Source organism: Hylobates moloch, unplaced genomic scaffold (assembly GCF_009828535.3).
Source record: "Hylobates moloch isolate HMO894 unplaced genomic scaffold, HMol_V3 SCAFFOLD_3, whole genome shotgun sequence".
Classification (NCBI taxonomy): domain Eukaryota; kingdom Metazoa; phylum Chordata; class Mammalia; order Primates; family Hylobatidae; genus Hylobates; species Hylobates moloch.
This window is the reverse complement of record NW_026652278.1, coordinates 1,322,867-1,345,529: the sequence shown is the minus strand read 5'-3', so window position 1 is coordinate 1,345,529 and position 22,663 is coordinate 1,322,867. Positions and strand designations below refer to the sequence as shown.

Below are 22,663 nucleotides of genomic sequence, written 5' to 3'. Positions count from 1 at the left end.
GCGGTGCTGGTACGCGCTGTCTCTCATAAAGGGTGTGTGTGTAACTAACTGTGATGCTGGTGCGCGCTGTGTCTCATAAAGGGTGCGTGGACGTTCCCAGACGGCTGTCCTCATCCCAAGAGCAGGGCCTGGTCGCAGTCACTGGGCACTCACTGCTGGCCGATGATGAGCAGAGAGCCAGGGACCCCTTGTGCCGCCGGTTCTCTGGCCCCTGCCCGTGCACCGATGGTGATGGAGAATTTCCTGCCACGGTCTCTGGGGACCACAGACGGGCCCATCTCTGACCCTGGGCTTCTTATAAAGCTGTGCAGATCCCAGGCAGCGGCCCTGGGCCCTCAGCATTTCCTTCCCGGGGTGCCCTCTGGCCCAGACGTGGGAGCTGATGTCCCCCACACCAGCATGCCCCGCTCTGCCCCAGTGTGTGGGGGGGGTGATCAAGGGAACCAGACAGCACCCACACCTCACCAGTGTCTCGGAGGACAAGGTGCACCACCCTGCCATGTTCCCCAAACGCACTTACTTATTGAAACCCCCACCTGTCCTTCCCCCGAGCCTGTCTCTGACATCGCCAGACTTCCACTGAACACACGGCACCTCTGGACCCTCGCAGGGCCCGGGCCACCCTTCCTGGTGGTGACATGGGTGCTGTGTCCCCCATGTGAGCTGCTGAGGGCTGGAAGGCTAGTTTCTGCCATGATTCAGAGGACGGGTGGGTGGGGGACGGGGAGCTGCGTTCTATCCCCTCGGACTTCTGACTCTGCTCGTGGCATGGCCGGTTCTTCCCCAAATGTTCTTTGGCTGTTGTCATCCCGCAGCCCAGCCAAGGACGGGAGGGCCCTGTTTGCCAGGGGTGCAGCGGGGCTCATGGACACAGCTCTAAGCACGTGTCCACTATGGCTGCTGTGCCGGGAGGGGGCATAGACCCGCCACACCCATTTCCCCAGAGGAAACCAGCACAGGCCTGTCTGGAGCACTGGGCTGATGGGCTAAGCCCATCCTCCAGCGAGACCAGAGAGAAGCACACAGGCCATTTACCCAGTTACAGTTCCAGCGACAGAACCATCCAGCCGCAGCAAGAGGGATGTGTCCCTTTATGGAGGGCCAAGCACTGCCTGGCACTGCGGTGGCTCCACCGTGCACGGTGCTGTCCCAGGCTCCTCTGCCTTCCACAGCCTTATGGCTCCGGGGCCACGGAGACGGGCACCCACCCAAAGCCATGGTCCTGGAGCTCTGCCCTGAGGAGCTGCCCGCCCCACTGGCCGCCCCAAGTCCAGGCCAACCAGAAACTGCAGGCACGGGCCTGACGTCCGGGCAGACAAAGGGCACAGGCAGAACACACAACACGGAGCGGTTCTCACATTGTAATTCTCAGAGGTGAAAACTATACAGACATTGCTGGAGCAGTTTGAAGCTCTAGAAAACATTCACCTCCCCACCCACTACCCCCAACCCACACCCTTGACCTCCAAGAACTGAGCCGAGCCTGGGGCACCCGCAGCCTGCGCTGCAAGGGTCACCTTGTGAGGAGGGCCATGCACAGCCTCGGAGCTGAGCGAGGACAAAGACTCCTGTCCCATCCATGGCCCCAGCCCCCCGTGAGCGGTAAGAGGGTGCCCAGCAGCGCTTCATCCATCCAGGCGGGGCTCGGGGTCCCACAGGCAATGCTCTCCTTGCTGCCCTCCACAGGTGTCCGCTGCACCCACAGCCTCTTGTCCCCTGCACCACCACGAGCCTGAGGTGTGAAATGTGTCCGGGGCACTGTGGGCACCGCCAGCCAGGCTGCTGGGTGGGAATGTGAATGCCAGGCCTCGGCCCATGGCCCTCCCTCTGGCAGCCGGGTCTCCAAAGCAGCTCGAGGGGTGAGGACCACGGGCGTCCCGGCCTAGCCGCTCCCGGCCGAGGGGCAGATGGGGCCACACATGGGCAGGGCAGAGCGTTCCACCTCGTCCTCCACAGGCTCCACAGCATCCCTGGACTCAGGGGTGGGGAGAGGTTCGCTCGGGAGGTCCTGGCTCCTCTTCAGCCTGGGGTGGCAGGAACACACGGAGGGCGTTACACCCCCACCTCCCTGGCCTCACGGTCCCATGACCTGCCCACGGGCTCACGGGATGGGCTATGGCGTGGATGCCCAAGCGTGGGCCACAGGCTGGGTGTCTGCTGGAAAGGCCGTGCTCCCGACACACTGGGTGCGGCAGGGAGCCTGGGGACAGGTGGGGGTCCGTGAGCACGCCGGCGAGGCTCGGCGAGTTTCCAGCCAGAAGCCGAAAGGCCTGACTGTGCAGGTGCCACAGGTCAGTGACTTGGGAATGAGGCTCCTCTGCCCCGTGAGGGTAGAGGGGGGCATCCATCCTCCCTTGGGCCCCACCGTGGCAGCTGCTGCTATTTCTGGCCTGCCTTGCCCGCTGCCAGTCATCTGTGTCCTTTCTGTCCCCTACGGCCTGACATTCAGGAAAGGTCTGCTGAGAGACTGAGGGCGTGCCTGGGTGGGGGAGTTGACGTGGCTCTGATGGGGCCTCCTAGGAAGTCACCACCCCTCATCTGAGTCTCTCCCCAGAAGATTCCAGCCACGGGCCCCGTGTGGAGCACAAACATGCCAGAGCCTGGCAGGGGCCTCCCGCCGCTCCCCTCCACAGCGGCTGCTCAGAGTCCCCAAAGAGAGCGGGGCCACGCACCCCAGGCCCACAGAGGTCACGTAGCTGCAGGGTCTCAGGGCTCGTGTGAGAGCGGGGCCACACACCCCAAGCCCACAGATGCCAGCTCACGTGGCCAAGAAAACCTTAACCTTAGCCCCATTTTCCTCCTCTCTGCCACCATGCCCACCCACCCCCAATACACTCACTTTTCTCTGTTAAAAATGACGAAGTCTTGCTGGATTGCATCAAGGCAGTCTTGAAGATAGTCGTTCTCCTGTGGACGGAAAGGCACACGTGAGTGTGGGGGACGCTGTCCAGGTTCCACCCACGTCCCCTCGAGTGAGTGAGTGGCATCCCCATCAGGCCTCCACCTGTGGCTTTCTTTGGATGATGGCTTCTGGGCTATTGAAGTGCCCCAGCCCTCCAGCAGCCAGACTGCCCGGGAGCTCGCATCTCCGCGGTGATTCATCCAAGCCCCGAGGATGCCAAGGCCCAGCTCCCTTGCCTTGGGGTGGATGCCTTGGACTTGCTCCGTGGGGGCTGCAGGACCAGCGGAAGCTGTTCTCTGCGGGACTTTGCTGGAAACCACTCCATTGCCAGGCCTTTCCCATCTCACACCGGGTTCTCCCAGCCCCTCATCACGGCACACACGTGCCCGTCCCAGGCCTGCTTCTGGGGCCCTGCCCAGAGAATCCTGGAACCAGGGCTGTCTTAGAAGCAAGCCCTCAGGACAAGCTTGTGGACTGAGGCTGCCCCTGGCAGGACGCACCCTTACTGGTGTGTGATGGGCAGGCAGGACCACTTCCCAAGATGCAGGGGTCAGGGGAGGGCGTGGGTGGGGTGGAGGGGGTGCTGGCCGCTCAGCGCCGGCAGGGTGTGGGGAAAGCATCATGATGGTGACCGTGGACTTGGATGGTGACGTCGGTCACTACCAACGTGTAAGCAAATGACAGACCCAGATGGGCCAAGTCACAATGAAAAGTGCAGGGAGTCGCAGGCCTCGGGTGGCACTCAAAGGGCCCCCACCTCCTGCAGCTGAGGGTGTTGAAAGGGGCCCCATATCCTGCAGCTCAGGCCAGAGGATGCCCACTTGTGAGGACCACAGAACCTCAGATGGATACGAAGTCACCCAGGTCACAGGCAAGGCCCTGGGAGGGTGGGAGCTGGGCTCTGAAGGCTGGAGGGGACGTGTGAGTGGATGCACACCAGAGCGCTCACCCGTATCTAGACATACAAAAGGTAGCAAAACCCAGTGTTACCATCTTACGGGACCACCCCACCATGCGACTGGCCAGTGACGGAAGCATCGTTATGCGGCGCGTGACAACAGTCTGCGTTCACCCGAGACGGACAACAGCATGCTTTCACGGCCCCAGCCAGGGCTAAGGGGAGTCTTCCCTGTCACAGTGTCGTCTGTGCCTCGAACACCTGGACACTCTTGCCTGCTATCCATGGATCCTATTTTTGGTCTCGCTCTATCACCCAGGCTAGAGTGCAGTGGCGTGATCTTGGCACACTGCCGACTCTGCCTCCCGGGTTCAAGGGATTCTCCTGCCTCAGCCTCCCAAGTAGCTGGGATTACAGGCACCCACCACCATACCCAGCTAATTTTTGTAGAGACAGGGTTTCACCATGTTGGCCACGCCGGTCTTGAACTCCTGACCTCAGGTGTTCCGCCCGCCTCGGCCTCCCAAAGAGCTGGGATTATAGGCGTGAGCCACTACGCCTGGCCCTGTGGATCCTATTAATGCTGATTGCCAAGTGGCAAGTACTCTAGACACCCTGTGAACCCAAGAACAGAGTGTGGGAGATCAACCCTGTGAAGATGCAGAAGGCTGTTCTCCGATGAACATTTGCAGGGATTTGGTGACATGCATCACACTGGATGCGCCCACCAAGATAAAGGACAAACCGTCTCACCTTGCGCCTCTTCCCACGAGGAAGGAGGCGTAGGGCTCGATACATTTCTTGGGTTTGGGGAGCAGCTCACGTTCCCCACCCCAAGGCAGTGCCCTCCGTGTCTCTCCTGGATCTGTGGTGGTGTGAGGGTTTCACCCTGGCAGCGGGAATGTGGACTCTCTCTTCCCAGCCCTGCGTGGGGACTGTCCCACCCGCTCCTCCTGGTGGTGTCACCCTGGTCCTGGGCGTTCCCCACACGTGCACGGTGTGAGTGGCCAGCACCTTGCCGAGGACTCGAGAAGCCGGCAGACTCCCACGCTCTCTGCGGGCAGCCCTCTCCTCTCCCTCCAGGCTTTGCCCTGTCACTGTGGCCTGCCCTGAAGGAGTCGCCATCCTGGCAGCGGACCTGTCCTTAGTCATCAAGAAGAGGACAGGCTGGGTGATTTGCTGTGTCTCAGCGCACTCTGGTCTAACCCTGATATAGGCAGACAAGTCTGCAAACTCTGGCCGGCCTGAGAAGGTGATGGTGACCTAAGGCTCAGACTGCTCAGAATGAGGGTGTGACCGAGCCACTGGGGTCCTGGGATTCACAGCGACACCGGGTGGGAGGGGCTGGGGTGGGCGCCCGGGATGCAGAACATGAGTGCCCATTGTGGCTCTGTGTGCAGCCCAGCGACAGGGGCTGTTGGTCATCCTGCAATGTCCACAGCCACATTTTCCTAGGCAGAGAGGCCACCAGAAGCCTGAGGAGCTGCTCCAGAAACATCTAGAAGAGGTGGCTCTGAGCAGCGCCTGAGCCGGGCTGTGTCACCGAGATGTGCGACCATGACCCCTCTCCACAGAGACGCCCTTCCCAAGGTGTGTGGAGCGCTCCCAGCAGGATGCCATGGCGGGGTCTGTGCCTGGCCTGGATCTGCCCTGCTCTTCCTCTGACAGCCCCTGCCTGTGCCTCCTCCTTGGGTGGCTGGAGCCCTTTGCCAGCACACACACAGCCAGGAGGCCACAGAGGAGCCCTGTGCCCATGACTGGTGTGGGCGTTTGAGAGCCCAGCTCCCTCAGGGCAGGGACCTGTTGAGTCACAGGTGACGCTCCAGGTCCCCTGAAGTCTGAAGCCGCTCCCCACAGGGTTTCCAGATTTCTGCTTGAAAGCCAAGCTCTGCTGGCATCTCCCATCCCGAGGAGAGCAGGGGGCGGGGGTCTCTCCTGGATGCACTTTCTGAGTAACTTGACCAGGAATCCCCGTCTCAGGGCACCCATGGTGCCTCCACACATGCTGAGACACAGCATCGGACCCCAGATGTCACCCACAGCGACGAGGGGCCTCGGAAATGGACCAGGCTTCAGTCCCTAACACCGTCACAAACCTGCTTGGCAGGTCAGGTGCAACTGCCAAACCCCTCAGCATTCAGTGGAAATGCAAGGGACCCAGAATAGTCAAATAATGTCCAAAAAGAACAAAATTGGGGGATTCACAGATCCTGATTTGAAAGCTTGCTACAAAGCTACAGTTATCAGGATGGTGTGGTCCCGGCGCAGGGCGGACATCTGGACCAATGGAATAAAATGGCAAGTCAAAAAACAAGGAGTGATGTCAAAAGCAATTCAATGGGGAAAGAATCGTCTTTTCAGCAAATGGTGCTGGGACAGTCAGATATCCACCGATGAGAGAATGAAGCTGGACCCTCACTTGACACTGTTCATAAAAAGTAACTCAAAATGAATCATGCAGCTAAACGCAAGAGCCGAAACTATACAATACTTAGAAGAAAGTGTGGGAGTAAATCCCTGTGGCCTCAGCTGAGGTGATGGATCCTTAGACAAAGCACAGCAGCCGAGGAGGAAACGGCCACATTGGACGTCAAGGTCCAAGACTTTCCTGCTGCAAATGATGCCCTCAAGAAAGAGAAAAGATAGCTCACGGAACAGGAGGAAATACCTGCCAATCACCTGTCTGACCAGACACCTGCGTCCAGGAAATAAAAGACATGACTCTTATGAAGAAACACAAAGATGAGCAAGGACTTCTGGCTTCCGCTCTGCCGTGAACAACACGGAAGGCCTCATTCCCATCCCTGCAACAGGAAAAATGCTGAACTAATGAAAATCAATGACTTTTCCTGGGCCCATCAGAGAGCTGAGGTCAAAGCACTGTGGCGACCCCCAAGTCTGGAGAGACAGGTGAGCAGGGTCACAGCTGAGACCCACTGGCCTGGAGCAGAACTGATGGTGCAGGAGCTGCAGGAACACCTCCCGGGCAGCTCTGGGGAAAGGCCAGGGCCATGTGCAGAACTCCTGTGGCTGCAGTCTTATGGGGCCCCCAAACTTTTGTGGGTTTCCCCTCCAGGAACCCTGCCAGGTCTTAATGAAGCCAAGGATGATCCCTTCCCGGCTCTGGCATGGGATGGGGACAGTCACCACTGTGAAATATACCTGGAGCATTCTCCACAGCAAGTGGAATTTACTCTCCAAAGGAAAGGCTTATCTCACTTGGGGGAAGACTGTTTTTCAGCCTGTACCCGCTTTAGCCTGTCTCACCTAAGGGGAGGGGAAAAGCACATCAACAACTGTGAAGGGGCACAGGCCCCCAAGACTGAGATTTGGTCACAGACTGCAACAGTTCCCTCCCCGCCATCTTCCCAACACACCCACAGGGCCTCCGCAGTGTGACAGGGATTCCAGCAGAGAGGGCCACGAGACGCAGACTCTCTCTGAGGAGGAGGATTTAGGGAAGCCCAAGGGCAACCCAGGAAATGAAAACAAATGTGAAGCCTCTGGTACCCACAGCTACAGCAGACATTAAACCCTGCCCCAAACCTGGCCAGATTACATAAACCTCATACTAAAGGCCCATCTACTTCAGCTCTTATTACCAGATACATGATCATGTCCAGCTTTCAACAAACATTACAAGGCAGACTACAAGGTCTTAAGAAAAAAAATGGAGTGTGAAGAGACAATGCACGCATTAGAACGGATCCAGATATGGCACCCATGTTGGAATTATCAAACAGGAAATTTGAAATAACTGTGATTAATATGGTAAGGGCTCTAAGGGAAAAGCATGCAAGAACAGATGGGTAACAGACAGGCAATGTAAGTAGAGAGATGGAAACTCCAAGGAGGGATCAAAAGGAAATGCTGGAAATAGAAAACACTGTAACAGAAATGAGGATGCCTTTGATGGTTCCTCAGTAGACTGGATCCAGATGAGGAAGGATCTATGGGCTTGAAGAAATGTCAACAGAAACTGCTCAAACTGAAATGCAAAGAGAAAAAAAAAAACAGTGGAAAAAAATGAACAGAATATCCAAGAGCTGTGGGGACAATTTCAAACGGCACCACATATGCATAATTGGATTTCCAGCAGGAGAAGAGAAAGAGAACAGAATATTTGAAATAATAATGACTGGGAATTTTCTGAAATTAATGACAGACACCAAACCACAGATCCAAGAAGCTCAGAGAACACCAATCAGAATGAATATTAAAAAAAATCTGTACCTAGGCATATCATTATTCAAACTGCAAAAAACCAAAGACAGAGAAAATCTTGAAAGGAGCTGGGGGTGGGGAGGAATCCTACTTATGGAAAAAGAATTAGAGCAGATTGCCTGTTAGAAATCACATAAGCAAGAAGAGAGTGGAGTGAAATATTTAAAGTGTTGAAGGTAAAAATCCTACCAAGCTAGAATTCTATATCCAGTGAAATTATTCTTTAAAGGTGAAAGAAAAATAAAGACATTTTTGGACAAACAAAAAGGGAAGGAATTCATCTCTGTTAGACCTGTCCTATAAGACATGTTAAAGTTCTTCAGGGGAAAGGAAAATGATTTAGGTCAGCAACTTGGGTCTACATAAAGAAAGGAAGCATGTTAGAGGAGGAATGAATAAAGGTAAAATGAAATTTTTAATTTTTCTTAATTGATCCAAAAGATAACTGTTTAAAATAACAGTAATAACAACGTAATGAGCAATTATAGCATACAGATAAATGAAATGAATGACAGCAATGTCATCAGGAACAGGAGGAATGCATGAGAGGTGCCGTCACAACCCCACTGCACATGAGGGGGCAGAGTGTCAGGTGAAGGTAGACTGTATGGTGAAGGTATACTGCAATGTCCAGGCCAACCACTAAAAATATTTCAAAAAGAAGTATAATTAATAGGCTAGGAGAGGAGATAAACTAGAATAATATAAAATGCTTAGTTAAAACCAGAAAAGGCAGAAAAATGGGGAAAAAGGAAGAATAATAAATAGACTACAGTTACAAATAAGGTAGATATCATATTGAACTATATAAATGACTACTTATTTATTTACAAGACAGCGTCTCTCTGTTGCCCAGGCTGCAGTGCAGGGGCATGATCATAGCTCACTGCAGCCTTGAACTCCTGCGCTCAAGCGATCCTACTGCCTCAGCCTCCTGTATAGCTGGTATCACAGGTGTATCCTACCACACCCAGATGGTTTTTTTTTTTTTGTAGAGACAGGGTCTCATCATGTTGCCCAGCCTGGTCTCAAACTCCTGGACTCAAGCAATCCTCTCACCTCAGCCTCTCAAGTCGCTGGAACTACAGGCATGCACTGTTATGCCTGGCTAATTTTTTTAAGTCTTTTATAGAGCTGGTGATAAGGTTTGGCTGTGTCCCCACCCAAATCTCAGCTTCATTGTGACTCCCACAATTCCCATGTGTCATGGGAGGAACCCAGTGGGAGGTGATTGAATTATGGGGGCAGGTCTTTCCTGTGCTGTTGTCATGATAGTGAATGAGTCTCATGAGAGCTGATGGTTTTAAAAACAAAAGTTTCCCTGCACAAACTCTGTCTGCCATCCATGTAAGATGTGACTTGCTCCTCCTTGCCTTCTGCCATGATTGTGAGGCCTCCCCAGCCATGTGGAACTGTAAGTCCATTAAACCTTTTTCCTGTATAAATTACCCAGTCTCAGATATGTCTTTATTAGCAGTGTGAAAACAGACTAATACAGTAAATTGGTACCCATAAAGTCGGGTGCTGCTGAAATGATACCCGAAAATGTGGAAGCAACTTTTTAGAACTGGGTAATAGGCAGAGGCTGGAACCGTCTGGAGGGCTCAGAAGACAGGAAAATGTGGGAGAGTTTGGAACTTCCTAGAGACTTGTTGAATGGCTTTGACCAAAATGCTGATAACGATATGGACAATGAAGTCCAGGCTGAGTTGGTCTCAGGTGGAGATGAGGAACTTGTTGGGAACTGGAACAAAGGTGGCTGGTTATGCTTTAAGCAAAGAGACTGGTGGCATTTTGCCCCTGCCCTAGAGATTTGTGGAACTCTGAATTTGAGAGAGATGATTTACGGTATGTGGCAGAAGAAATTTCTAAGCAGCAAAGCGTTCAAGAGGTGACTTGGGTGCTGTTAAAGGCACTCTGTTTTAAAAAGGAAAACAGCATAAAAGTTCAAAAAATTTGCAACCTGACAATGCAATAGAAAAGAAACTCCTGGCTGGGCACGGTGGCTCATGCCTGTAATCCTAGCACTTTGGGAGGTTAAGGCAGGCAGATCACCTGAGGTCAGGAGTTCAAGACCAGCCTGGCCAACATGGCAAAACCCTGTCTTTACTAAAAATACAAAAATTAGCTGGGTGTGGTGGTGCATGCCTGTAATCCCAGCTACTTGGGAGGCTGAGACAGGAGAATCACTTGAACTCAGGAAGCAGAGGTTGCAGTGGCAATGAGCCACCATTGCACCACTGCACTCCAGCCTGGGTGACAGAGCAAGCCTGTCTCAAAAAAAAAAAAAAAAAAAAAAGGAAAAAAAAGAAAATCCCATTTTCTGAGGAGAAATTTGCATAAGTAACAATGAACTGAATGTTAATCACCAAGACAATGGGGAAAATGTCTCCAGGGCATGCCACAGACCTTTGCAGCAGCCCCTACCATCACAAACTCAGAGGCCTAGGAGGAAAAAATGGTTTCATGGGCTGGATCTAGGGTCCCTCTGCTGTGTGCAGTCTAGGGACTTGCTGTCCTGCATCCCAGCCACTCCAGCCATGACTGAAAGGGGCCAAGGTACAGCTCAGGCCATGGCTTCAGACGGTACAAGCCCCAAGCTGTGGCAGCTTCCATGTGGTGTTGAGCCCGCGGGTGCACAGAAGTCAAGAATTGAGGTTTGGGAGCCTCTGCCTACATTTCAGAGGATGTATGGAAACACCTGGATGTCCAGGCAGAAGTTTGTTGCAGGGGTGGGGCCCTCATGGAGAACCTCTGCTAGGGCAATGCAGAAGAGAAATGTGGGGTCAGTGCCCCTACACAAAGTCCCCACTGGGGCACTGCCTAGTGGAGCTCTGAGAAGAGGGCCACCATCCTCTAGACCCCAGAATGGTATATCCACCAACAGCTTGCACTGTGCACCTGGAAAAGCCACAGACACTCAATGCCAGCCCACGAAAGCAGCCAGGAGGAAGGCTGTACCCTGCAGAGCCACAAGGGCAGAGCTGCCTAAGACGAATGGGAACCCAACTCTTGCATCAGCATGACCTGGATGTGAGAGATGGAGTCAAAGATGTTCATTTTGAAGCTTTAAGATATGACAGCCCTGTTGGATTTCAGACTTGCATGGGGCCTGTAGCCCCTTTGTTTTGGCCAATTTCTCCCATTTGGAATGGTGGTATTTACCCAATGCCTGTACCCCTATTGTATCTAGGAAGTCACTTGCTTTTGATTTTACAGACTCATAGGCATAAGGGACTTACCTTATCTCAGATGAGACACTGGACTGTGGACTTTTGAGTTAATGCTGAAATAAGACTATGGGGGACTGTTGGGAAGGCATGATTGGTTCTGAAATGTGAGGACATGTGATTTGGGAGGGGCTGGGGCAGAATGATATGGTTTGGCTGTGTCCCCATCCCAATCTCAGCTTGAATTGTGACTCCCACAATTCCCACGTGTTGTGGGAGGAACCTGGTGGGAGGTGATTGAATTATGGGGGCGGGTCTTTCCTGTGCTGTTGTCATGATAGTGAATGAGTCTCATGAGATCTGATGGTTTTAAAAACAGAAGTATCCCTGCACAAGCTCTCTCTTTGCCTGCTGCCATCCATGTAAGATGTGACTTGCTCCTCCTTGCCTTCCATGACTGTGAGGCCTCCCCAGCCATGTGGAACTGCAAATCCATTAAACCTTTTTCCTGTATAAATTACCCAGTTTCAGGTATGCCTTTATTAGCAGTGTGAAAATAGGCTAATACAGATGGGTCTCACCTTGTTGCCCAGGCTGGTCTCAAACTCCTGGACTCAAGCAGTCCTCTTGCCTCAGCCTCCCTGGTCACTTTAAATGTGAATGGTCTAAAATACACCAATTAGGTCAGGCACAGTGGCTCACATCTGTAATCCCAGCATTTTGGGAGGCTGAGGTGGGAGGACTCCAAGAGTTTGAGACCAACCTGGACAACACAGTGAGACCCTGTCTCTACAACAAAATTTTTTTCAAATGAGCCAGGTGTGGTGGTGCACACCCACAGTTCAGGCTATTCTGGCGGCTGGGGCAGGGAGGATCACTTGAGCCCAGGAAGTCAAGGCTGAAGTGAGCCATCATTGCACCACTGCACTCCAGTTTTGGTAATAAAGCAAGACCCTGTCTCTAAAAAAAAAATAAAGTAAAATAAAATATGCCAATTAAAATATATTGTCAGAGTAGACTAAAAAAAAGACAATAAAAATTTTAAAACATTTGGATAGACATTTCTCTAGACACAATGCCTGATAAAACACCTCACAAGATGTTCAATATCATCAGAGAAATGCAAACCATAACCACACAATCACTGCACACTAAGATACCTATGATTTTTTAAAAAATAAACCAGACAATAACAGGACTTGGTAAGTATGTGGAGAAATTAGAACCCTCACACACTGCTGGTAGGGGCATAAAATGGCACACCTGCTGTAGAAAAGGGTAGGCGTTTCCCCCAAACATGAAGCACAGAGTCACATACGACCCAGCGGGTTCATGCCTAGGTATGTGACCCCCAAAAATAAAAGTACATATCCACACAAAGACTTGTACGTGAACGTTCACAGCAGCATTATTAATAATAATGAAAAATGTTAACAAGTGGAAAGAACAAATACTCATCAACTGATGACTGGATAAAGGGAAGGTGATATGTGTGGAATATTACTCAGCCATCAACAGGAATGAAGCACTGACAGGCTACAATGTGGACGGGCCTCAAAAGCATCCTGCAAAGTGAAAGAAGCCAGCTGCAAAGACCACATAGTGTGTAACTCCACTTCCATGAAACGCCCACAACAGGCAACCCTACAGAGACGGAAAGTAGCTTCATGGCTGCCAGGGGAGGGGAGAAGAGGGGAATGGGGCGTGACTGCTAATAGGTGGGGTCTTTCTCTTACATTACATGAAAAGGTTCTAAAATCAGATTGTGGTGGAGGATGCACAGCCCTGTGACTATATTAAAAACCATGGAATTATATGCTTTACATGGGTGCACTGTATATTGTATGGAATGTGAATTATATCAAAATAAAGCTGTTTCCAAAAACCTCTCAGCCTCAAGGTTAACAGTGGGACTTTTTTTTGGAGTGATGGTTTCCTTTCAGAACACCTCCCACCCTCAAGCCAAAACATCTCCCCACAACCAACCCAAGACAAAGCCGAGCTCCGCTGCTCACAGGTGCCTGGCCTCACCTGTTCCCAGCCAGAGCCTCCTGGGAGCTCAGCATGGCCAGCTGGGCTCTGCACACTGTCCGTCCTTGAGTCTCCCATGAGGGCTCCTACCTCATCCTGGGCCTGTTTCTACACCCCAGAGCCCTGGCTCTGGACACGCTCTGGTAGGGGAAACTTAAATATCCGATGGGGGGAATGCCAAAGAACCCCCCAACCCCGAGAACCTTCCAACCATCCTGTGGCTCTCGGCAGCGCCTCACAGTGGCCACCTGGCAGACAGCAGCTCTCCACCAGCAATTCTGCCTGAGGACACCCGGGGCTGCCGGCAGCAGTCCTGGAGGAGGGGTGAGGATGGAAGCCTGACCCACTGGGGGGCTGTGTTCCCCCCAAAATCAGGGCACCCAGGGCATGACCCCACCCCTGCCCCCCACATCAGGGGGAGGAGGGGACTGACACCCGTCTTCTGCCCAGGAGCAACACAGGGCCCACCAGGTCTGAGGAGGCTGCACGGGGGCTGAGGCATGAGTTTCCCAGAACAACCACCACAGGCTCAGGCAGACACAGGGGCAAGGGGACCACCGAGGGACCCAGGGTCATCACTGTCACTCCGACATCAACACACAACCGTAGCTACTCCTTGGTGAATATCAGCCACATCCTGGTGGTATGGGCCAAACTGTGTCCCCAAAAATGACACACTCAAGTTCTAATCCTGGGTACCTGTGAATGTGACCTCATTTGGAAGTGAGGTCTTTGCAGATATCATCAAGATAAGATGGGGCCATACTGGATCAGGGTGGGCCCTAAATCCAATGCCTGGTGTCCTTATGAGAAGAGGGGAGGAGATGGAGACGCACACACAGGCAGACCCCACGCGGCAGCGAAAGCAGGGGCTGGGGGGATGCATCTAGGCCAAGGCAGCCTCTACCGGAGGATAGAGGGGCAAGGACTGGTTTTCCTCCCCAGAGAGCCTTCAGAGGGGGCACGGCTTTGCTGACATCTTAACTTTGGACTCAGGCCTCCAAAACATAAGACAACACATTTCTTTTTAAATCTGCTGATTAAAAGGGAGCCTGTTGATGCTCTATTGTGACTATCATGTTCACACGGAACACAAACCACGTACGTCCACATTGGGAACACCACGTCCTCACATGGCCACAGAACACGAACCAAACCACATATGTCCACATTGGGAACACCACGTCCTCACATGGCCATGGAACACGAACCACGAACGTCCACATTGGGAACACCACGTCCTCACATGGCAGAGGATCAAAGACTCAAAAGAGGGCTGAAGTCACCCTTCTACAACAGCATTAACCCCACCCATGCTGGAAGAACCTACATGGCCCCATCAGCCCCCCAAAGTCCCATCTCTACCACCACCACCACAATAGGAAGCAAATTCCAACATGAGTTTTAGGGGAAACATTTCAGCCACAGCACCCATCAAATCCCTGATAAGACCACAACCTCAGACAGTATTAGCTCACACTGTGGTGAGACCCTGAAGCAGGGAACAGAGCTGCACCATGCCTGGACTTCCGGTTTACAGAAACTATGAGATCATCACATAACTGCCCAAGGGGTTCACCCTACCCGCTGCCTAGACAGAGCCAATTATCAAGACAGGGGAGCTACAGGAGACAGAGTGGTTCATGCACAGCCGGCTGTGCAGGAGACCATTTCGTTATGACTCAGATCCGTCTCAGAGAGATGCACTGCTGTTCTTCATCCACCTGATTCGTGGTTACCTGTCCTGGCAGCCCCAGAATACCAGCATGCCTGGGTGAGCATGAGGGCTTCACGTGGCTGTCCCCGCACACACAACCAAAGCCGGCACACCTGGGCGAGTGTGAGGGCTTCACGTGGCTGTCCCCCCCACACACAACCGACGCCGACGCACCTGGGCGAGTGTGAGGGCTTCACATGGCCGTCCCCGCACACACAACCAAAACCAATGCACCTGGGCGAGTGTGAGGGCTTCACATGGCTGTCCCCGCACACACAACCAACACCAGCACACCTGGGCAAGCATGAAGGCTTCACATGGCCATCCCCGTGCACCCATAACCCCAGCCCTGGTTGTCCCTGCCCACCTGCTTCATAAGGAGCGAGGTAGGGGCTGGGAAAGGCAGAAGGGAGGTCTCTGGCCTTCTCAGGACTTCAGGAAACGGTCTGCTGGACTTCCGAGATGTGTGGGCTGCCAGGGGTCCCTGCACGCCCTGCTTGGTGGTGGAGAGGAGCCCCAAGCCCAGCCCACTGCCGCGCCCTGAGCCTGCCCCGGCACTCACGGACTGGGAGCTGTCCCTGCTGTTGTCCCGGGACTTGTTCTTGGCCAGGCGCTTCTTCTTCTTGTGCAGGGGCCTGGACTCCAGGATCATCTCCTCCAGCTCGAAGGTGGGGTCGCAGTGCAGACGGCCTTTCTACAGAGGGATGGGTGCTGAGCCCCGGCCCGTGGATGACGCCACGTCCATCCCCAGGGCCCCCCACCTGAGCCGCCCACAGGCTTACGTTGGGCACGAAGCCCGGCTCCACCCTCTTCTCGCTCAGGTGGTCCCACAGCACGCCGGCCAGCGCCGGGGCTGCCTGCACGTCCTGGAGGCTGGAGAGCCGGTGCTCGGGGTTCACAGTGAGGAGCTGCAACCAGGCATGAGTCAGAGGGCCCAGGGCCCACAGCCCCCCAGCAAGGAATAGCCCACCACCCCCAGGCCAGGGCACCCTGAGGAGGGTCCCGCCAGGCCTGAGGTTCGGAATTCAGGAGGGTGGGGTGGGGCCAACGGCCGACGTCAAGCAAAGCACCGTGGCTGACTCAGCATGTGGCCCAAGGGACGCCTGTTCTGAGTGCTGCTACCCAAACCCCTGGCGCCAGAGGACAGCAGAGGGATCTGCAGGGAAGGCTCTGCTGGGCTTTGCCAGGAGGTGGCAGCCGAGGCCTGGCTAGCAGCTAACACTCCGCACGTGGCTGGCCTCACAGTAACTATCCCAGAGCCACTTCCTTCACTGCATGGGATCTCCACAGGCCAGATGATCCTGGGGTAGCCGTGCGTGGCCTGGGAAGCAGCATCCCAGCGCTGGCACCTCCCGCCTTTCCAGGGAAAACGCCGCAGACCCACACCCCGTGCGAGGTTTCCCAGGCCTGGGCTTGGACGTGTGGGTCCTCCCCAGTGCCCACGCAGGCCCTCTCCAGCCCAGTGCCACCTTGTGAGCCACCTGGGCAGGTGTGGCCGAGCTTCGTGTGGCTACAGCAGAGTTAAGAGGCTCTTGGGGCTGGGGAGAGGCCCCGGCAGGCAAGGCCTCCCTAAGGCTTTAGGCTGCTTGGCTACAATTTCAGGGCAGGAGGCCCCACACGCCTGAGACATGGGAGCCGGGAGGCAGCCGGGACCGTGTGGCACACTCACTCCCCTCCCTGTCCTGCCTGGGCCTGGCTCTGACTCCGAACCCCCTATGGTGTTAATGTGAGGCTCTGAACGGGGAGCTGTGCAGCCCAGTCAAGGCCCAGCCCCAGCCTAGCCCCAGATCACAGATGGGAGGAACTACTGATGGCCACACCCCTGCCCGTGTCCCTGCCAGGCTGATGTCCCCTGAGAGGCGTTTGCAGTGGGCAGTGGCTGCCCACCTTCCACAGGAGGCACTGGGGCAAAGGGTCCCGGGGATAGCATGGACTTGAACCCCCCCATCCCACACCCTCCTTCCAATATGTGGGACAAGGGGACCTGGCTCAGGGCTCCTCCGTGGTGACCAGCAGGGTGGGCACACAAGCCTGCTGTGAGGGTGCCTGGGGACGCAGCTCAGGGGATCACCAGGACACCAGTGACCTGGTAGGCCTCGCCATGAGAGGGCCACAGAGCCTGCCACCAGCTCGCTTCCTGGGGCTTGGGGCTGCCATCTGCGAAGGCCCCCACAGGTTGCAGTGAAGGGACCTGTGCCTGCTAGGAAGCGGCACTAAGTGTGCACTGGAGGGGGTGCCCCGAGCCGCAGGTGAATGAGGGAGTGGGGTGGGTGCTCGGTGGGTGAGGAGGCTCAGGGATGGGGGCTCACCTTCCGCAGCAAGGCCACCATCTCCTTGGACCACGTGGGGACATACTGGACGCTCACGGTGCTGAACAGCTGCACCAGGGACTCGACGGCGTTGCTGGAGTGGATGTCATAGGGCCTCTGGAGACAGGGAGGCAGTGCTGGGCAGGACCTCCTGGCCCCCAGGACACCCAGAACAATGCCAGACACACGCGCCATCGCCCTAAGAGGACCCCTCCCCCCACCCCAAGTGCAGGCACAGCTCTGAGCACAGCCTGGCCTCCATCTGCCGCGGAGGAGCCTGGGTTAGATAAAGCTTGTGCCTGGGTCCTGCACCATGGCTGCCGCGCCCATCTGGCTGGGATCCCGGGGGGCCTGGTCCAGGTAGATCAGCCCCAGAGGGCCAGGAGGGAGCTGGCTTCCTTAGAGGTGGGGTCCTGTGCAGGGCTGAGGGGTATGGTCCGCAAGAGGACCCCCAGCCTCCCGGTCTCCAGGACTGGCCTCGCCGTGGCCACAAGGGTGAGAGCACAGGGCCCCAAAAGAAACTTTTTGTGGAAAGTTCCAAGGCAGCAGCCCTGCTGGCCAGTTCTCAGCCTTGTCCACCCCCACAGAGGCTGGCTTGCAGGCCCCAGCAGCGGCCCCGGGAAACCACAGTGAATCTGTCCTTCCTCCTCCTGCTCAGGCATTCCCTCACCAACTGCACACTCTGCTAAAAGCATGACTCCTCAGACAGAGTGGAGACATCCCTGTGCACCTGGGCACTGGCGACAGCCATCCCCTCCCCGGCACTGGTGGGGGCAGATAGCGGGGGCCTGGCGGCCAAGCCCGGGGGCTGCAGGGGGTCCATACCCATCCTCGCAGCAGCTCATAGGCCATCACCCCCACTGACCACCAGTCCACCTCGAAGGAGTAGCCAGTCCCGCCGTTGATAAAAGAGTGGAAGATCTCCGGAGCTTTCCGACAGAAAGAAGGAACAACAGCTGTCAGGGGTCACAGCCCGGACCCACGGGCACAGGGCCGGCACCTTGAGGCCACATCCTGAGACCAGGCTGCCTCCAGGGTGGGACAGAGAAGCCACCGAGGCCTTGTCCTTCCCACCTGGAGGAAGCCGGCTCCCATCTGGAACCCCAGCTCGGGCTCACCCATGTACGGCTTGGTGCCCGCTAACGCCGTCGCCCGCTCCCCGTCCTTGATGATGGTGGCGATGTTGAAGTCGGTCAGGTGTGCATGTCCTGCGCAGAGAGGGGTCAGGTGTGGCTGTCCCAGGACCAGAGACACATCCTTGCGTGCAGGATCCTCCTCCCCCGACAGGCCCATCCCTGCCACCACCCACCCGGGCTGCCCACACCCGGCCCCACACACCTCTCTCATCCAGGAGAATGTTGTCAGGCTTGACATCTCTAGAAAGGGCACAAAGTGGGAAGGTGAGTTGGGAAATCTGCCTTGTTTCTGCCTTGGAATCTCTGTCACAATCCCTGAAGTCCCCAGGACACCCCGCCCACCCACTCGAGGCAGAGGCCTGGGAGCTTGACTTGATCCTTGGATGATGCTAGGACCTCACACCCCTGGGTGGGGGCAGAGGCGATGAAGTCAGCCACTTCGTTCCTTGTGGCATCTGGACAGCAGCACACACCTGGCACCAGACGCTGGGAGGGGGCCTGGAGCCCCAGGCGACGAGAGCAATTGCTGGCAGGGTCTGCCCTCCCCCTCCACGACTCGGCCTCTAGGAGACCAAGCCGCCTCAGCTCTCGCTTTGCCCCGACTTTTCCAGGCACACAGCCAGCGCTCAGTGACTGGTGCCTAGGTCATAACCAGATATCCGAGTCCCCAAAAGCAGAAATGCAAACACCAGTCCATTTGACTTTAAAATACACCTCACAGATATTTTCATTTTGTTCCATAGCTGCGGAATTTCAGCCTAATTTCTGCTTCCTAATTTTACTTCCTTCATAATCTGCTTCCTATTTTCTTCTTTTAAATTTTATTTTCAGAACCATCACACCAGCTCTGCTTCCTAATTTCATCTGCTTTAAGCTAATGTTAAAATTAGTTTGGACTCCCTGGGACGTGGTGGATAGGCAAACGGGAGCCTTCGGTTAAACGGACCAGGTGAAGGCCACCTGCTGTGACCCGGCCTGGTGGTCTGCCCACCAGGGCTAACAGCCCCGTGTCCAGTCTCAGCTGGGGGTGCTGGGACGAGGTCCCCCTAGATGGACACCAGGCACACAGCTATGGGGCTGACCTGGTCAGCGCAAGTGCCACAGCTGGGGGCAGGCACTCAGGCAAGGGCGGGGCAGAGGAGCTGGACCCACCCTGCGGGAGTGCAGACGCCCTGCCGGCAGCCTGACCTAAGGCCGCTTCCGCCCCACCCACCTCAGCAGGTACCTGCACCGTCTGCCACGCACACACCTGTGGATGATGTGCTGGCCGCGCAGGTAGTCGAGAGCCAGCGCCATCTCGCAGATGTACAGCCTCACCGTGTCCTCGGAGAACTGCACGTTCTGCTGCAGGTGGTAGCGCAGGTCCCCGCCCAGAAGCAGGTCCACGACCATGAACATGTCCTCCTCGTCCTGGAAGGAGTACCTGAGGGCACCAACGGAGGGCCTGTCGTGCGCACAGCTGGGGAGCCGGTCACGGCTGCTCCCACAGCTGACACACTCCCCCTAAGGACCACAGCCCCACCCCAGCATCAGCCACCAGGCATTCCCAGGAGGAGGGGCCTGCCCAAGGCACTGATTGCACCCCAGCCCAGAGCTGCTCTGAGCCCAGATCCTGAGGAAAGACACACCACCCTGTGCTGGAGGTGGCCCAGCTGGGGCCAGAGGCACCTGGGAGTGGCAAATGCAGAGCAGAGCTACAGTGCCAGCTCCGGGTGCTTCAGGCTGCCTGGCCTCCTCTTCGGTAAAATGGGGATACAGACATCTGCCCCAGAGGGTTGTTAAAGAAAATGGGGCCATGTAGGTACCACTCTTGACACAGTGTTGGGCAAAGAGCTGGCATTTAATAACCAGCATCCATGGTGGTGACAATGGCAGTGATGATGGTGGTGGTCGTGGTGATGGTGAGGATGACGGTAGTGAGGATGGAGGGTGGTGGTGATAACAGTGACTGTAATAGTATGGTGATAACAGTGATTGTGATCATGGTGGTGATGGTGACAATAGTGATTGTGTTGATTATAGTGGTGACAGTGATGACAGTGATGATGGTTGCGGTGGTGATGGTGGTGGTGATGGCAATGATGGTGGTGATGGTGATGACAGTGGTGAGTTTTTCAGTCCATAAACTCTCCCCCACTGACTAGTGCCAGAGACTCCATGGGGGCACATCTCCATTGTAGGGAAGCCCTGGTCTTCCGGCAGGCATTAACCAACCCCAGCATGCCATGGCCACCTGGACCCCTGCCAGCCCTGGGGCACAGGAAGGGGCACAGATGAGGACGGGTAGAAAGGGCCTGTGGGTGGCAGGGGCATCTCCGAGGCACGAGGGCCAGGGAGCACCAAGGGCGGGAGAGGACAGCCAGTGCCTTCCCAGTTTCAGGGCAGCGAGTCTTTCTAGCGAGGCCACGGCAGGCTCACCAGAGGTTCACCAGGAAGACGTGCTCAACCTCCTGCAGAATCTCCAGCTCCCGGAAGACGTTGCGGACCTCGTCGCGCTCGATGCACTGCTGCTTGTTCATGTACTTCATGGCGTACATCTTCTCCGTGTCCCGCTTCTGCACAATGCACACCTGGAGGGCACAGGGCTGTTCGGCAGGACGCCTGAGGACGCCTGGGGACACGTGGGGACACCTGGAAATGCATGGGGATGCCTGGGGACGCATCGTCAGGACACAAGGGGACACCTGGGGATGCGCCGCAGCCCCTCTGCCTCCTAGACATGGCAGATGCATTCCTATCTGCCACATATGGTAACATATTTGTTCCGAGGATTAAGATGTGGGTGTTTTGGAGGCCATGATTCTGCCCCTAGAGGTTCCTGTACTGCTTAGCGTGTGGCCCTGGAGGCACCTGTCTCAGTCACATCCTGGCTCCGGGGCTGTTACTAGAGACCCCTCCCTGAGACTCAGTCCTTTTGTGAAGCAAAGTGGTGACCCTCCCTCCTCCAAGGGGCCACTGGGAGTCACACTGTGCACAGAGCACCGGGCTGGCCCAAACTAGGAAAGTGTGTCTGATGGTGCCACGCGGTGGCCTGGGTGGATCCGGCTGCAGCACTGTGGTGCGGGAGACAGTGGCTTGGCCTGGCACCATGGGCTCTAAGTGTGGCCTCTCCAGGAAGCTGGCACCAGGCATGGCCTCAGCACCTCCCTGCCTGCTGGGAAGGGAAAGCTGAGCCTGGAGGGACAGGAAGAACCTTGTGTTGGGGGCTGCCCCGAGGCACGTGTGCTGATGGGGGCTCCTCAACACGCGGCCACACCCGCCCAGGAGCGGGAGCAGCTGCAGGCAGCCCGAGAAGAACAGACAGACTGAGCTTGAACGAGGCCACCTTGGGAGGGCGGGGCTGGGCGGGATTTCTCCTGAACTTCCTGCGTTTCCTATAACCATTTTTTAAATTGTTATTTTGAAAGCCAGTTGAGGGTTTCAGAATGACAGCGTAAGCTGCAGCAGCCCCCGGCTGCCCACTTCAGTTCCGAGGACCCCTCCTGCCGCTTCCCACTGCCAACAGGGCAGAGTCGCGTGGCTCAGCAGCACGGCCTTCCTCCCACGCACACGGCCGCAGGAGGCAGAGGAGTCCCGTGCTCTGGACGTAAGCCCCAGCCTCACTGCACAGGCGCAGAAGGAACAGTGCTCTCCTGCACCAGCCCCAGCACCCGCGGCCTCCTGCAGACGGCCACTGCATGCTCAAGGCGGCGACTGCAGGTCTGGAAACTGCTCCAGAAAGGCTGTTTCTTGCCCTGGGGCTGGGACCAGACAGGCTGTGAGACAAATAGGGTGGAAATTCCAGCCCCCACCCTCTGCCCCTCAGGAGCCTGGCTTGGGGCCACTGGCTGGGGCCAGGGCTCTTGCTGCTGGGGGGGTAGCTAGCAGGGGGGCTGCAGAGCCCACCTCTGCCTGGAGCGGCACCAGCACCCGCAGCCCAAGGCTGTCTTCAGCCGGTCCCAAGCCTCAGGCTTTCTGTCCCTTGTAAACCGCCCAAGAAAGCTGCCTGCACAGGCGACCCGACCCTCCCCAGGCTACCTCTGTCCCCCCTGCTCACGATGCACCTCAGCTCTTACAGGGAATCTCTGGAAGAACACGCCTTCCCTTGGGGTGCTCAACCCCCATAGCCCACTCACCAGGGGACAGGGCACCTGGGCTTCCCGTGCCCTCTGGGCCCAGTCACAGGTGCAGCGGACACTGACCGGGTGTCTACTCCAGACAGGACCTCACCCAGGACCACCCACTTCCCCAAGCATGTGGCCTGGGCTCCACCTGGGACCAGTCCCTTGGCCCTGTG

At 55.9% G+C, this 22,663-nt stretch overlaps 1 protein-coding gene across 5 annotated transcripts in view; it reads right to left on the bottom strand.

The window, feature by feature from the left end:
- Positions 1-1,347: 1,347 nt before the first annotated feature.
- STK32C (serine/threonine kinase 32C) overlaps positions 1,348-22,663 on the bottom strand; it is a 118,424-nt gene continuing 97,108 nt past the window's right edge. For 4 of the 5 annotated variants that reach the window (XM_058435884.1, XM_032174776.2, XM_058435885.1 and 1 more), the window contains exons 3-12: positions 20,806-20,957; positions 19,637-19,810; positions 18,590-18,627; positions 18,370-18,459; positions 18,077-18,180; positions 17,252-17,368; positions 15,725-15,850; positions 15,505-15,636; positions 2,840-2,907; positions 1,348-2,024 (exon numbers count right to left, since the gene is read on the bottom strand). In XM_058435884.1, coding sequence (XP_058291867.1) covers positions 1,883-2,024; positions 2,840-2,907; positions 15,505-15,636; positions 15,725-15,850; positions 17,252-17,368; positions 18,077-18,180; positions 18,370-18,459; positions 18,590-18,627; positions 19,637-19,810; positions 20,806-20,957 — 1,143 coding nt within the window. In that variant the 3' untranslated portion in view covers positions 1,348-1,882. Of the gene's footprint in view, positions 2,025-2,839; positions 2,908-15,504; positions 15,637-15,724; positions 15,851-17,251; positions 17,369-18,076; positions 18,181-18,369; positions 18,460-18,589; positions 18,628-19,636; positions 19,811-20,805; positions 20,973-22,663 lie in introns of all 5 variants that reach the window. The other variant, XM_032174767.2, reaches the window with a different exon arrangement.